The 14,964-nt window shown below is 39.9% G+C and overlaps 1 protein-coding gene across 11 annotated transcripts in view; it reads left to right on the plus strand.

Moving 5' to 3' along the window:
• pcloa (piccolo presynaptic cytomatrix protein a) overlaps positions 1 to 14,964 on the plus strand; it is a 44,919-nt gene that overhangs the window by 23,229 nt on the left and 6,726 nt on the right. For 4 of the 11 annotated variants that reach the window (XM_026239998.1, XM_026240014.1, XM_026240036.1 and 1 more), the window contains exons 7-21: positions 228 to 2,280; positions 3,632 to 3,700; positions 4,694 to 4,779; positions 4,947 to 5,022; positions 6,189 to 6,314; positions 8,684 to 8,792; positions 9,593 to 9,654; positions 9,766 to 9,959; positions 10,063 to 10,113; positions 10,468 to 10,598; positions 11,325 to 11,351; positions 11,625 to 11,718; positions 12,898 to 12,969; positions 13,171 to 13,420; positions 13,906 to 14,094. In XM_026239998.1, coding sequence (XP_026095783.1) covers positions 228 to 2,280; positions 3,632 to 3,700; positions 4,694 to 4,779; positions 4,947 to 5,022; positions 6,189 to 6,314; positions 8,684 to 8,792; positions 9,593 to 9,654; positions 9,766 to 9,959; positions 10,063 to 10,113; positions 10,468 to 10,598; positions 11,325 to 11,351; positions 11,625 to 11,718; positions 12,898 to 12,969; positions 13,171 to 13,420; positions 13,906 to 14,094 — 3,589 coding nt within the window. The remainder of the gene's footprint in view (positions 1 to 227; positions 2,281 to 3,631; positions 3,701 to 4,693; positions 4,780 to 4,946; positions 5,023 to 6,188; positions 6,315 to 8,683; positions 8,793 to 9,592; positions 9,655 to 9,765; positions 9,960 to 10,062; positions 10,114 to 10,467; positions 10,599 to 11,324; positions 11,352 to 11,624; positions 11,719 to 12,897; positions 12,970 to 13,170; positions 13,421 to 13,905; positions 14,095 to 14,964) is intronic. The other 7 variants (XM_026240043.1, XM_026240048.1, XM_026240058.1 and 4 more) reach the window with 5 other exon arrangements.

Here is a 14,964-nt window from a genome sequence, read left to right on the forward strand (position 1 = left end):
AATCCTCTAGAGATTTTTTTTTTCTTTTTACCATTATACTTTATTCTCATTCAGACTTGAAAGCTTAGGTGGTGGTTGTTTGTTTTTAAAGTTTTTTTTTTTTATGAAAACAACTTTAAATGGTAATTCCTATGAACTGTTATTAAGCTTGAAAATAAGTTTAAACTTAAAGAAAAACTGTATTGTCATTTAACACTGATTATTCTCTTTTTATTTGTCAACCAAAGGGAAAGGGATCTCCAAGTGGAACTCCATCTGGCACCCAAAAGAAGGTTAAGAGGACCCTTCCTAACCCCCCTTCAGAGGAAGAAGCTGTTAATGCTGGTCAGACAGCCTACAGCACTGGCTCAGCTCGTCGCCGTCTCTGCCGAAGCACTAACATGGCACGAGCAAAAATCCTGCAGGACATTGACCGTGAACTAGACCTGGTTGAGAGAGAGTCCTCCAAACTGCGTAAAAAGCAAGCTGAACTGGATGAGGAAGAAAAGGAGATTGATGCCAAGCTGCGATACCTGGAGATGGGCATTAACCGGCGAAAGGATGCATTGCTTAAAGAAAGGGAAAAGAGGGAAAGGGCCTATCTTCAGAGTGTTGCAGAGGACCGTGACTACATGTCTGACAGTGAGGTGAGTAACATTCGTGAAACAAGAGTTGGAGAGGAGGTCAGTGGACATGGGCTTGAGAGACCACGTACTGCACCACAGTCAGAACTTGATGAATTTGTTCCTCCACAGACCAAGCATGACCAGTATGGAAAATATTCACAGTACCAGTACACACAGTATCAGCAGTCCCTGTACCAGCCTCAGTCATCATACCAATCCCAATCCATCTACTCTTCTGTTCCTTCTCTGACTGCATCACAGCAACAGAGCTACCACCAAATGCTTTTGCTCCAGCAGAAAGCCAGACAACAAGCTGCTCTCCTCTCGGAATTAGATTCTACCAAAATTTCCACCAGCTATGACACGTCATCTTACTTGGGAGGAAAATATGGTAACCACCTTGACTTGCATAGCCTAGAAGAGCGTGCTGGCAGCTTGGCAGTTAGTCCTATGTCAAATGTATCTGCTGACTCCTTCTATGCAGACTTAGATCAACATCAAACACCAAGGAGCTATATGCTTTTAGAAGATGCAGCAGAACTTGCAAAAAGCACTGGTAGCCTTTCGTCTGCCAGCTATGGCATTGCTGAGAGGGAGCTAGCCAAAGCAGAGCGCCTTCTGAGACACACTGCTGCAGATGTTGGTACAGACTATCTGGGAAGCTCCTCCAGACTTCACTCTTATGGTAAGGCTCAAGATGAAGAGGACCCCATGGAAGAGCCATTTGAACTAAAGCTTTTAAAACAACAACTGAAACAGGAGTTTCGGAGAAGCACAGGGGGCACTGAAAGCTTAGAGCAGCTTGCTGGACTCTCACATCACTACACCCCCAGCACTGGAGTGTCTAGTGGAAGCTACAGGGCGTACCCCAAAACTGAAAAGTACAGCATCAGTAGACTGACCTTAGAGAAACAGGCTGCCAAGCAACTTCCTACATCTGTGCTCTACCAGAAACACAAAACCACCAGTAACATAGGCAAGTACTCCTCTATCCAGGATAGCAGGGCTCTTGAAACAGATTATAGTAGCTACTTGGGGTCCAGTAGTGCTTCTCCCAGAACAAGCAGACTTCTTCAGGATGAAATCACCTTTGGGCTACGCAAGAACATTGCTGAACAGCAGAAATATCTTGGCTCCACTCTTGGGGCCAATTTGGCAGGTTCACTCAATCTGGGCCAAAGCCTTAATCTGAGCCCAGGCATGAGGTCCTCTTTGGGAGAAGACTCTGCTTACCCTAGTGGAAGTAGGTCACGGCCTTCCTCTAGACCCTCCTCTGTGTATGGCCTTGACCTGTCACTTAAAAGGGATACCTCAAGTTCATCTCTGAGGCTCAAAGCAGAAGGTGACCCCTCCTCAGACACATCAGCTTTCCAGGCTCCATCAGGCAGGTCAAAACCTACAAGCCTGGCCCTTGTTCAAAGTGGGCGTGGACGTATTCCTATTGTGGCACAGAACTCAGAAGAAGAGAGCCCACTGAGTCCAGTGGGTCAGCCAATGGGTATGGCACGGGCATCAGCGGGTCCACTCCCACCCATATCTGCCGACTCCCGTGATCAGTTTGGGTCATGTTTGTCACTCCAAGACCCACAACAGCAACATCTCAGAGAAGATCCTTTAAGAGGGCATAGCTATGTACTAATGGATGATCTGCAGGGCACCATGTCTGATAGTGAAGGTAATTTGTTTGTCCACAGACTGTTAACTTGGAGTGACACAGTTCCAGATTTTTATTTATCTATGTTTCATCTTGTAAGTGCTCATTCCTGTCTATATGAAGGCATAATTTCCCTGCTGATAACTGCTTTTCTGTCTTGTTTGAGCTTTCTTTTCTTGTGCTTAAATAATGAAAATAATCACACTGTCCCAGTTTTCTTTCTATATTAACATTTCTGTGGCACAGTTACAGTTGTGGTTAAATATTTTTGCATGTGATTTCTTCATAGACTGATTTTTTTGTTTCTGTGTGAACTCTTATAGTGCATGCTTCCAGTTTTTGTATTTTTATTTAATGTGGATATGTACTCTATGAATAGGATAAAAAGTTACAAAGTTACACTTACACTGAAGTTGTACATCTCTTTTCATTAGCATAAAAATAGCTTTATAGCTTTATATAAAGTTTTTAGTTAAGATTCTTGTAAACTAGAGCTACATGTTCTTGATTAATCATCTGTTTAGTTATATTTTGGTTATGTAGTTATCTATTATCTAAGTGCCTTATTGCAAAAATAGTATAACTAAACAGATTATCTCTTCATTTAGTTTAATTATGTTGAATTTTATGTAAAACCTCAGCCACAACAGACTGTAGTAATAAGATTTTGTTAAATTTATTAAAATAGGTTTCAGTTTACTTTAATTCAGAAAACGTAATAGCATACAGTATATACAAAATGTCATAATCAATACAAACTTATTTCTCTCAGTGATCGATAATACTCTTCATGCATGTTGCTAACATGAAACAGATTAAATAATACCATGCCAGTTTGTGTTTGCATGTTTGATGTTCCTTTAATAAATAGTACATGTGATGTGCATGTCTCATCCTGTCTTTTTTCATTTATAAACTCTTTCAATTTCTTGCTTGTTCATCTGCCTTCTTTTTCACATGGGAACTAATAAATGCCTTCAAATAGAAAGGGCTATGCTTTTTTCTCAGCTGTGTATTAATGTTTGTCTTATGATTTATGAAACCATTTAAAGTATAATTTTAAGATTGATGAAATGGAAATTGAATTGGATTGCATGCCCCCCCCCCCCCATGATCTGTGAAATGCATGAAATTACATGAACTTCACTGAACAATATAAAAACAACATGAATATTTTAATTGCTACACAATATACAGTTAAAGAATCACACAACCACAGAACATGAAGCTCAAACCCAAAATACTCACCAATTTTAACATTCTTTTTTTTTTCATTTATCTGTAAAGTAACTGACTCCATACATTTAACAGCATATGATGTGTTGTCATCATATGTGTCATCTGGAAGTAAATGCATTTGCCTTGGTTGCAGCACTAAGTGAATCCCTGGTGGGTTTGAGCAGAGACGATCCAGGAAACTCACATGAGAATGTCACAAACGGTAGAGTATAACCACCTTAGACTCCTGCACGTCTCCCGTCTCCCCCACAGCCCTGCTACCATGACCACCCACATGCCAATCACCCATGAGCTGTTAGGCAACCAAATTGACCGCAAAATTCATTTCCATAACAACATGTTGCAGGAAGTATGACGAATTTGCCCACTAATGCAACGTTGTGTTATTGAATGCAGCTTTTGCATCTGTGATTAAATTGGAATTCCACACTCCTTTCTCTCTAAAAAAAAGAACACTCATTTTCTCAGTTTAAGATGCTGCACTTTCACAAATATGGTTTATAGAAAAATCATTCACATAATACTAGTAATCATTTTTCCTATCAAATCTATTGAACATAATGACTTCCTTACCAAATGAGTCACACTTATGAAGCTATACACAATAATAGTGCTCCATGTTAGTGAGTGTTTCCCCATGTAATAGGATCTACATCTGTCATATCATTTTACATAAAAATGTCAGGTCTTTAAACACTAAAATTGTCTTCTGTTAAATGTTGATGACCTGAGGTCAATTATTCACATGTCCATGACAAAATCTTGGCATCTAAAATTGCTTTTGAATGTAAAAATCTACAACAAAAATATTCCCTACCTCTGTCTGTCATTAACCCCTGTCTTATTTCTGAAAACCTGAGATTTTTAGGGGAAGGTACAGTAGTAAACAGACTTCCTCTAAATCTTCTTCTAAAGAATTCCAGTGTAGAATTAAATATAGAGAGAAAAAAAAAACAATCTGAAGACTTGTATCCTCAGGGTTTGTTTTAGTTTTAGGTTTGCATGCAAAAATAACTGCTCTACTTTATATAACCATTTTCTTTTCTGTCCCAGATGGCTCTATATTGTTTGAATTTGAGACTGCATATGTACCTTAGCTGTCTCTAGTACCTGATGTTACCAGAGGGCCTTGTTTGTTTTAACAGACCGGCAAGCAAGACTTTTAACGTTTTAATTTCCATCTGTTTTTCTGAAGCGTACCACCTGCGACGGGAGGAAACTGACTGGTTTGATAAACCACGAGATGGGCGCACAGAGAACGGACAAGGAGATAGAAGACAGGTGATACCTTTAGTTCTGCATTACCATTTCAGTCCAATTAGCGAGAAACAGTAAATATACAGTGCAAGAAACCTAAAAAACTGACATATATAGAGACATGGTCATCAGAAAAAAAACATATTATTGCATGATATGTGTCTGATTCTGCTTATTTGATGTCTCTTTAGGGAAAGTCAGCTCACTACCCGTTTCCTCATGCCAGAATAAAACTACAGAGGGATCCCAAAGATCGTAGTGTATCAGGTAAGTGCAACCTGTCAAATACTCAGTGCTGTGCGGATTGGCTTCCTGACATGCTCCAACAATGTAGACAGACGTTTAGGGCAGCTGCCCCTGATAAAATAGGATCTGTTTGCCTACCAGGCCATCATCAGGAGAGATGCCTGAGGCTTATATCTATGCAAACATTAGTTTCACCATGCTGAGATTGCATTGGCACAGTTTTATTTTATGCCTCCTACTAAACAACACATTAGCTCTTCTCCAATTTCCCTTTAGCGTCCTCTTGTGGCACTCCATTTTGTCACATTATTGCATGCCAAATGTCAACATACCCGAAACCGCATCAGTGTTCTATCCCCTCTTCATGCTTTGTTATGTCACGTACTGTAGGTGTGGTTGATTCCCCTTCATCTCCTGTGTAAATGTTCCTTTAAGCATTAGAACGGGGCAGACATTACACAGCAATGTGGCAGATTGGCATCCTTCCATTTCCGTCAGTCATCAAAGCTCAAAATGGTGTGTAATGCGCAAATTGGATTATCCCCGTAATTAGAAACTGATGAACAAACAAGTGCCTAAAAAAAGGCAATGAAAAAGGCTATAGTGAATGTCCTGTGCTGTGACTGGTGGATTTGTTGCACCATAATTAATGTAATGGAAGGACCTGTGTATGATTCTAAATGACAGAATATCATAGAACAGTTTCTGTATAGACACCTAAACATCTTGACAAGGTGTACAAAAAAGCTTGAGCATTTCCTCGTTATTGCCCAGGGATAATATATAGTTTATTGAACACACTTGTGCCCCTTTAAAAAGCCTATTATAGATTTGGCAGCTTACTTCCTGACATTTATAGAAATATACTATAGGTCTTGGCCAGCATAATTAAACCTTTCTCTTAAATTCTAGATTCAGTTGATTCTTGTCTGAATGTATCGATGTTGTCTGAATTATAGTTTTATAGCCCTTTTTTACCCAACAGCTGTGTAAAATGTAAAGTTATTGGCATTTATAGATTAGTTTAACTGTTGTCACAAGGTTCTGTATTGCATCAGTGGTTTCATGAAGATAGTTTAACATCCATGGAACCTTTCCATTGCACAAAAAACAGTCTTCTAGGCTTGTTACTATCTGGTGCAGGTTTTGAACCACCTTTTTATGTATCCGTTACTATTTTCTCACAGGAAACGGACTGGGCATCCGTGTGGTTGGAGGAAAAGAGGTCCCAGGCAGCAATGGAGACATTGGTGCGTATGTTGCCAAAGTTTTACCTGGAGGAGCTGCGGAACAGATGGGAAAGATTGTGGAAGGTAGGCGCCTCAGTGAAGGGTGGTTACTCTTTTAAACCAGTCACTGTGTGAGTTCACTGTTTTGGTTTGTATAGATGTTCACTGTCTCTTAAAGCAGGGAGCGGAGCGCATCTGTTGACATTAAGGGGCAGAATGTGACGTGATATTTCAAAGTAGGAGACAGGAAAAACAAATGATGCTAATCTGCATGATTCTTCACCTCCAGGCTCCAGGAGTGACTCACTCTTGATGTGAGAGATAAAGATAGAGCAGCAGAAAATGATGTTGAAGTTTCAGGTTCATGACTGTGTTTCCTCTGCGGTGTACACTGGCAGCGTAGGTGTTGCGCAGATCAAATGAAAGTTGAGTGTTAAATTTATATCAAAACTTTGACTGAAATGTCTCTGGAGAGTTCTGCTGAAAAGAGTTTGAGGTTTTACTGCTTTGGCATGGTGTTCTTTCACAATGCCGTTATGTAAATGTGCACTTTACAAAATCAGAATTGACCTCATTGTGACAGATTCGACCAAAGATGGCTGACGGCTAGAGTTTCTCGTTGACTTGGAAGAATCATAACAGACTTTTGGAATAAAACCCAGAGTGAAATTTGGATTTCATGACTGTCTTGATTGACTATTTCAGCCATTTTGATGAAGCTGAATTTTACAAGCTCTATTGATCTCAGATGTGATGGAGAAGTTAATGCTCTCTCTTTCTCCAGGGGTGAGGTTGAGCATAGAGTGTTGTAAATTAGGTCTGCTTGGGCTCCGGCTTTTGTGCTGCTTTCTCCTGGACATAATTTACGAGGGGCCGAGATAGGTGGCAAGGGAAAATAGAAGCCGGAGGGATTGGATCTGTCTGTGTGCAGACTTATTTATGAGGCTATATACAACCGCTGGGCTTTGTGAGAGAACATTCTGAGCTTTGACTGGGACTGACACTTCACATCTGTCTTCCTGCTCCTCCTCTCACACTCTTCATCAAATATCACTTTGCATTTAGACATCTGATTCCTTAGCTTTGTCCTCTCCTCTACTCCTCATTTTCTGTTCCGTTCTGTTCCTTTCTATCCTCATGTATTCTCTACTGTCTCATCTCTTCGAATCTCACATTGTCTCTTCTAATATCATCTTGTCTCTTCTCTCCTCATATCTTCTCTCCATGTCTCATTTATCTTGTTTGTTTTGTCACTTGCTGTCTCTTCTATTTCCATCTTGTCTCAATGCATCTCATATAGTCTCATCTTTTCTCTTCACATCATCTTTTGCCTACTCTTTACGTATCTTCTCATGTCTACTCTCAACTCTTCTCATCTTGTTCTCATCTCTACTCTTATAGTCAGTTTGCTTCTCATTTTCCTGTTTTTTTCTCATTTCTTTTCATCTTGTATCGACTCTTCTCTTGTGATCTTGTTTCTTTGAATCTTATCTAGTCCCTTCTTTACCCTTTTCTTGTCTTGTCTCACCTTTTCTCATCTCATCTTGTTCCTTCCCTTCTCTTTTGAGCTTTTCTCTTCTCATATTTACTTTTGTCTCATATCATCTTGCTTAGTCTCTTGTAGTATCAACATCTCTCACCTCCTCTTGTCTTTTCTGTTCTCTTTTCTCATCTTTTCTTGTCTCTTACCTTCTGATTTTGTTTCTTTATGTATCTACTCTCTCATTTCACTTTGCCTTATCTCATCCTATTTCCCTTTTTCTAATCTTGTCTCTTCTCCTCTCATCCTGGATTTTCTCTTCTTTCTCGTATCTACTCTTTTCTCATCTCATCTTATTCAGTCTCTTCTAGCATCCTCTTCTTGTCTCGTCTCTTCTCATATAATATTGTCTCTCTCCCACATAATGTCCCAGCAGCAGTTGAAGCTTCTAAAGGGTAAAATGTCAAATGTTTCTACTTGCTTTAGGTGTGATTATGCATGCAGTCGGCATGGTTACAACAGCCATGTGACTCATGTATATTATCAAGTTGGTGTTAAGCAGTGGAGTAATGTGAGCTGGCTGTTCAGTCTCTCACATTAAACTATAAAATATGTGAGTGTGTACATATACAGTACATGACACAAGTACACATTCACCTCCAGGGAGCCCAAGCATCCACCGTAACATGGGAGCTTTGAAACGTCCAAAGCGGGCCTACCTGGCCTACCTGAAGACACGTTTTCATCTGTGTAAGTGCACAAACAGAGTGGTTTTAGTTTGCTGTGACTTGGAGTGAACTCTGCTGCACGTGTTTCCCTCTGCTTTCTCACAGGGTTTCTACAGCACGGTTTGTTTAATTGAAAGACATCATGTCTGTTGTTGCAGTGCTTTTCACAGCGTGTTTGATCTTTCAGATAGTGAAGGCTAAAATGTATCTGATGGCTGATTTTACATGTGTGTATGTTTGCACAGGAATGCAAGTTCTGGAATGGAACAGCATTTCTCTGACTGGTAAGACGTACGAGGAGGTGCAGGGACTAGTTGGTCACCAGGTCGGAGAGGCGGAGATGTGTGTCAGACTGTGAGTGTCAGATTTGATTAAATACTTATTATTTAAATGTACTTTAGGTCATTTGTACTTTTACCTTCTATCTGTCTACTATAAACGTTGTACAACTAAAGAAATGATTAGGACTTGTTTGGAAAATTTAGTGCACATTTAAATGCCAAGTTAAAATTAAACACAGTTCCTAACCCAATTTTACTCTGTATTATTTATTTCTCAATAAAACATGATATTTAAAAATGAGAAATTTTACTTAAAGGGATAGTTCACCCAAAATGAAAATTTTGTCATAAATCACTCACCCTCATGTCGTTCCAAACCCCTAAGACCTCCATTCATCTTCAAAACACAAATTAAGATAATTTTGATGAAATCTGAGAGCCTTCTGACCCTGCATAGACAGCATGCTACTGAAATGTTCCCAGACACAGAAACGTAGTAAGAACATTTACAAAACAGTCCATGTCACATCAGTGGCTCAACTTTATTGAAAATCTATGAGAATACATTTTGTGCGTAAAAAAAAAAAAAAAAGACTTTAACAATTCTTCACTGCCACATCATTTTGGGGAGTACCATGATTTCTATTGAATGTAAACAACTGACAATGATTACGTTCAGGAGAAAGCAAGTGCATGCATCGTGGTACTCCCCAAAATGGTAGAAGATGGTAACTCGATGAGAATTTTTAGTGAACAGAGAGCTAATGGGTTTGGAATGACACAAGGGTGAGTAATTAATGACAGAATTATAATTTTGTGGTGAACTAACCCTTTGAATTAACTTTTTGTCTCTTTACCATTATTTATTTCCAGTGACATAAATATGCTGTCTGATTCTGAAAGCTCCCACCTAGATCTTCAAGACCAGAACAAAGGTGAGAACTTCCAGTCAGTGGAGAAGACAATCAAATGATAATTAGGTTATTCCTCATTAACCTCAATGACACTTTACCAATAACTTCTGACTTGCATTTATGATTATACAGGGGACAGACCTCCGCGGTCACCAGGTGTGGACCCTAAGCAGCTGGCTGCCGAGCTGCAGAAAGTGTCCCAGCAGCAGGTGCCATCCTCCTCTGCGTCAGCACTGGATAAAGCCTCAGCGTCCACTGGCTCCAGTGCAGTTCCCAGTCCTGGCCAGCCTGGTTCACCCTCTGTCAGCAAGAAGCGTCACAGCAAGGTACGCATATGCCATGCGTGTACAATTATTTGATGCCTTTTTGTGTGTAAAGATTGAAATGCATAATTGTGTATTTTCTTACTGCTGATGTTTTGTTTCTTAGACCTCTGAGGCTGCAAAAACTCAGTCCCATCCAGTGTCAGGAGAGATCCAGGTATGGTTTTGGCTCTCATTAACAAGGCTATAAGAGTAACTTGTCAGGGAATATTAAAATTGAAGTCGATATATTTGGGGAGCCCTCCCCTCAGACACCACACCAAATATGCATAGCCTTTAATCTGTTTATTATATATGTATGTAAGTGTGATCTCATAAAAAAACTTTTATAGTTAAGCTCAGCTCTAAAATATTTTTTCAGGTGGAAAATGCTCATTATGAGTGCATTCTCTATTCTGTAAAGTGTATTCATTGGTCAGAACCCTGTTTATTAATCAACAGAATGTATGCCATATTCATTCATCTTTTTAACAGTAGAAAGTAGAAAAATCATTTTTCTTCAATTTTGCAGCTTCAAATAAACTACGACAAACAGCTGGGAAATCTCATTGTCCATGTTCTTCAAGCACGAAATCTGGCACCCCGGGACAACAATGGCTACTCGGATCCGTTCGTTAAAGTTTACTTGCTGCCGGGTAGAGGGTGAGTACTTTGAATAACAGTCAACTGACTGGAACTGAATTGTGTCTCAAGGTTTCTGTCTTAGTGTGAACAACCAACTGTGATTGATCACTTTACATGTCCAGCCTCTTCCTTTTTAATCAACCTATCCAGAGAGTGTGAAAATATATTTTAATATCTGTTTTCTTGACTTAAAAAAGATAAATCCACTTGTTTCAACCTTGGCACTGGAAATGAAACCTCCAAGAGTTGTTATTCAATCCTAGCTGCCAATTTCCATGAGTTAATGAAATAGAAAATCACTTATCCAGCTGTAATTAGCACCAGGTCTGTGGGAAAGACCTGGAGAGGATTATACATATTGTGTAAGGCCTAGTTTTTAGCTGTATATGATTGTGTGTGTGTGTGTGTGTGTGTGTGTGTGTGTGTCCATGCATTTATATGTGCAGTAAGTGATTCAGCAAAAGAGGAAAATCAATGCCAGTTCAGTTTGTGTGTAAAATGATAGCGCTGATTGATGTTTGTAGATTGGTGTGTATGTGTGTTGGATCATTTCTGGCTCTCATCTGATCATGCAATACTTGGATTGAACCTACAGAAACAGGAGCTCTCCATTTCTCTTCTCCATATGGGCATGAATGCATGGGCTACTGCAAACACACACACACAGACACACACCCCTCCCTTTGCAGTTTCCCACTCATCACTGATTGTTGTCTGTTTTTGCTGCATGTTGGATCTTCACAGTCAGGTCATGGTTGTGCAGAATGCCAGGTATGTGATTCTTTCCTACAGTACCAGCACATTATACAAGACTTGGCCATGCTTGGACATGAATGGCTTAATGATGTAGTGTTTTGCTCTTTATATCATCATTTCTCAATGTAGTATATGGTCACTGCAGCAACACAAGTGGGCCTATACTAGACGTCCTCCATTGTGCAAACCATTTGCCACCAGTGAGGGGTTTCATGGTTAAGTTTGTGCCCAACTTAATTTCTACCTGGAACTCATGATGACCTCTTGTGGTTTGTTATCTAATTGCAGTGCTGAAAACAAAAGAAGGTCCAAACATGTTCAGAAGAGCCTGAACCCAGAGTGGAACCAGACTGTCATCTACAAAAATATCCATCTGGAACAGGTGAACTACCAGCTCACAATCATGTCTAGGATGCAGGTGTCTAGAAAACCAAAAGAAAAATCAGATTTCACTTTGATGGAATATGCTTTGTTTAGTTTAAACATCTCGTGTCAGTTTTGAGATTTCAATTATCTGAAAGCTCTTCAGAGAGAATCTTAGGCTTTTGGTGCAAACAGGGAAAAGTCTGTTGTCTCCCAAAAGTGCTTTAGTCTAATTAAGACTAAAGAGCTTCCTGAGTCTGTTAAGCTCACTGAGACTGCTGCTGACAGATGTGATTGATATGTTTTTACTGGACTATTGAAGCGAACCAAACGGCTCTTAATTGAGAGAGAAAGACAGAATGTAGGTAGGTGAGGCTTGTACTGAAAACCATCTGGATTTAATGCTCCAGTGCTACATATCATGTTGGAGATGTTTGCCGGATTAACAGAAAAGAGATATTTTTGTCTTGCTTTCCAGGAAAGTATCTAAATGTACTAACAAACGAAATCACTTTACTTCAGAAGAGGTTCAGAATGTCTCAGAAAGTCTCTTTGCTCACAAAGGCTGATCAAAAACACAGTTGAAACAATAATTATGTTAAGTTAAATTAAGTTTTCTATATTCACATATTTTAAAATGTAACTTATTCCTGTGATGGCAAAACTGACTTTTCAGCAGACGTGACTCCAGTCTTCAATGTGACATGATTCCTTAGAAATCAATCTAATATGCTGAATTGGTACTAAGAAAACATTTCTTATTATAAAGGATGAAAAGAATTGTGCTGCTTAATACGTTTTTGGAAATCATGAACAATTACTGCTTTGATTAATAGAAAGTTTTAAAGTACAGCATTTATTTGAAATAGAATGTTTTGTGATGTTATAAATGTCTTTACTGTCACTTTTTAATAAAATTATTCATTTATTCTTAAAAAAAATCATACTGACCTTTTGAATGGAAGTGTGTGCTTTGAAATATAGCTTCACAGGTAAATGTTAATTGTTTAAAGGTGTTTACATATGTTTTACTGGAAAACTGTTTATAAGATGTTTCTTTCCCCTCATTTAGAGATTAACCATGGAATAGTTCAGTTGAAGTTACTAAGAATGACAACGATAAAATAATGTATGGTAATAGTCACTAAGTAAATCATCTTGGCATTGAATACTCTGTGTTTGTGTGGTGTGTGTTTAGCTAAGAAAGAAGACACTGGAGGTCAGTGTGTGGGACTACGACAAGAGCTCTGCCAATGACTTCTTGGGAGAGGTGAGAAGCTACAAGCTGTAAACACACTTTGAAAGATTAAACACCAAGTCCAATGTGTGCTAAATGATACACAAGTGTGTGTGTGTGTATATATACATATATATACGTACATATATACATATATATAAACACAATTACACTACTGTCACTGAATAATAATGATTAATTAAGCATTAATTAAGCATGTATGGGGCTTTGTAGGTACTAATCGACCTGTCCAACACGGCCCAACTGGACAACGTCCCACGCTGGCTGCCTCTGAAGGAGCAGAGCGAGGGCGAGCATCACCGGCGTTCTCACTCGGGACAGGGCCGCCAGCACTCGCCCAAACCCCCCGGGGGACACGGGAGCCAGCATTCTCCAAAGACCTCCAGTCACGGCAAGGAGGACTCGCCCAAATCCTCGGTCATCAAGAGCCGTAGTCACGGAATCTTCCCTGACCCTGCCAAGGGTAGGACCGCAAGTCGCATGGCACTTCTGCCACATCACCTTCCACATTTCCAGTCGTGATGTCTTCCTCTTTTCCATCCTTCTATTGCTGTCATTTCTATGCATTCTGTCTTCTCTTCCTCTCTCTGTATTGTTCTTGCTTTCATTGGATCTCTCCATTCTGTACTTCTCGAGTTTCCTAGCTTTGGCTTCTCGCTCTCCATATATGTGTGTTCAGTTCACAACGGCGCTGAGCTCACCAGCGCTTCACTCCAGCCACCTCACACAGGGTGTGACAGGGCCACTCTGACAGGAAGCAGCCTGCTTAGATGCTAACTAGGGCACAGTAGTTGGAGCTTAAGTATCACATCAGTTGTGTCAGATGGAAACTCGATAATTTCAAATAATCTAACAACGTAATAATTGTAAAATATGAATAAGAATACATGTTTTTGAAGGATTAAAGTAGGCAAAATTAGAGTGGTAATTTGGTTCTGGTTGTTTTAGACACGCAGGTCCCTACTATTGAGAAATCACACAGTAGTCCCAGCACATCGAAGCCGTCCCTCTCCGAGGGCCAAGCTCGCCCCCACGGAGGCCCCCGTGCTCATGGCAAAAGTAGCACGGCCCGGGCACACCTTGACGATGCCGCGGCACCGGCCGAAGCTGCCGGCCAGCAGCCCCGTCTCCAACCAAGTAAACGACGCAAATAAAACCTCCACAGCATGGCTGCCTTCGCACTCATCTGTTCCTCCTTCTGTTCTTTTTCACTGCCCTCTTTTGTTTTTTTCTCTCTTCCCTGTAGTTGTTTTCTGGTTTCTCCCGTTTAACTTCCTCTGGTTCCCCTTTGGTCACAGTCTGTCACTTCACTTCCAATTCGCCTGTGTGTTCTCACCGAAGACACAAGAATAATAATATAATTTTTTTCCCAACATTTTTTAACACTTTAGATAATTATAACAATTTAAGAACTCAGAAAACTAAATAAAGCTAAACTGGCCAAAAAGTATATCAGTAGCTATATCATATTTTGAAGTGATAGGGCTAAACTTTGAAATGATCTATTGGTAATTATATGAGATTAAATGATTTTAACCTTCCTGTTCCTGTAGCTCAGCTAGCATGGTGTTAGCCAGTGTCATGGGTTTGATTCCCATGGACCACACAATAAGCATATGTATAAAATAGTGTCCAGCCTAAAAACTTTTAAAAAAATAAACACAGTTTCGGAACTAGTTTTTGCTGCCTTCCTCAGGATCCTAACTAAGATTACTATCACTGTGAGGATTGACACCTAGTCGGCAGACATGTTCTTTTACCCCACTTGGACATGTTGAAACCTTGTCACTGAGGTTATTTTAGGTAAAACATGAAAGTTACCATTTTATTAAAGTTAGAGAGGAAACAACCATACCTGATTAGCACACAACACATAGCGCCACGTTTTGCCCAATTGAGCCCTTTACAACAGCCCTGACAACCTTTCTTTGAACTTTTCTTTTATTTGTCCCATTAAGTTGTTTTCTGTCCCAGAAGGCCGGCTTTTCAACAGCTTCCCCACTCCAC

This window comes from Carassius auratus, chromosome 4 (genome assembly GCF_003368295.1).
Source record: "Carassius auratus strain Wakin chromosome 4, ASM336829v1, whole genome shotgun sequence".
Classification (NCBI taxonomy): domain Eukaryota; kingdom Metazoa; phylum Chordata; class Actinopteri; order Cypriniformes; family Cyprinidae; genus Carassius; species Carassius auratus.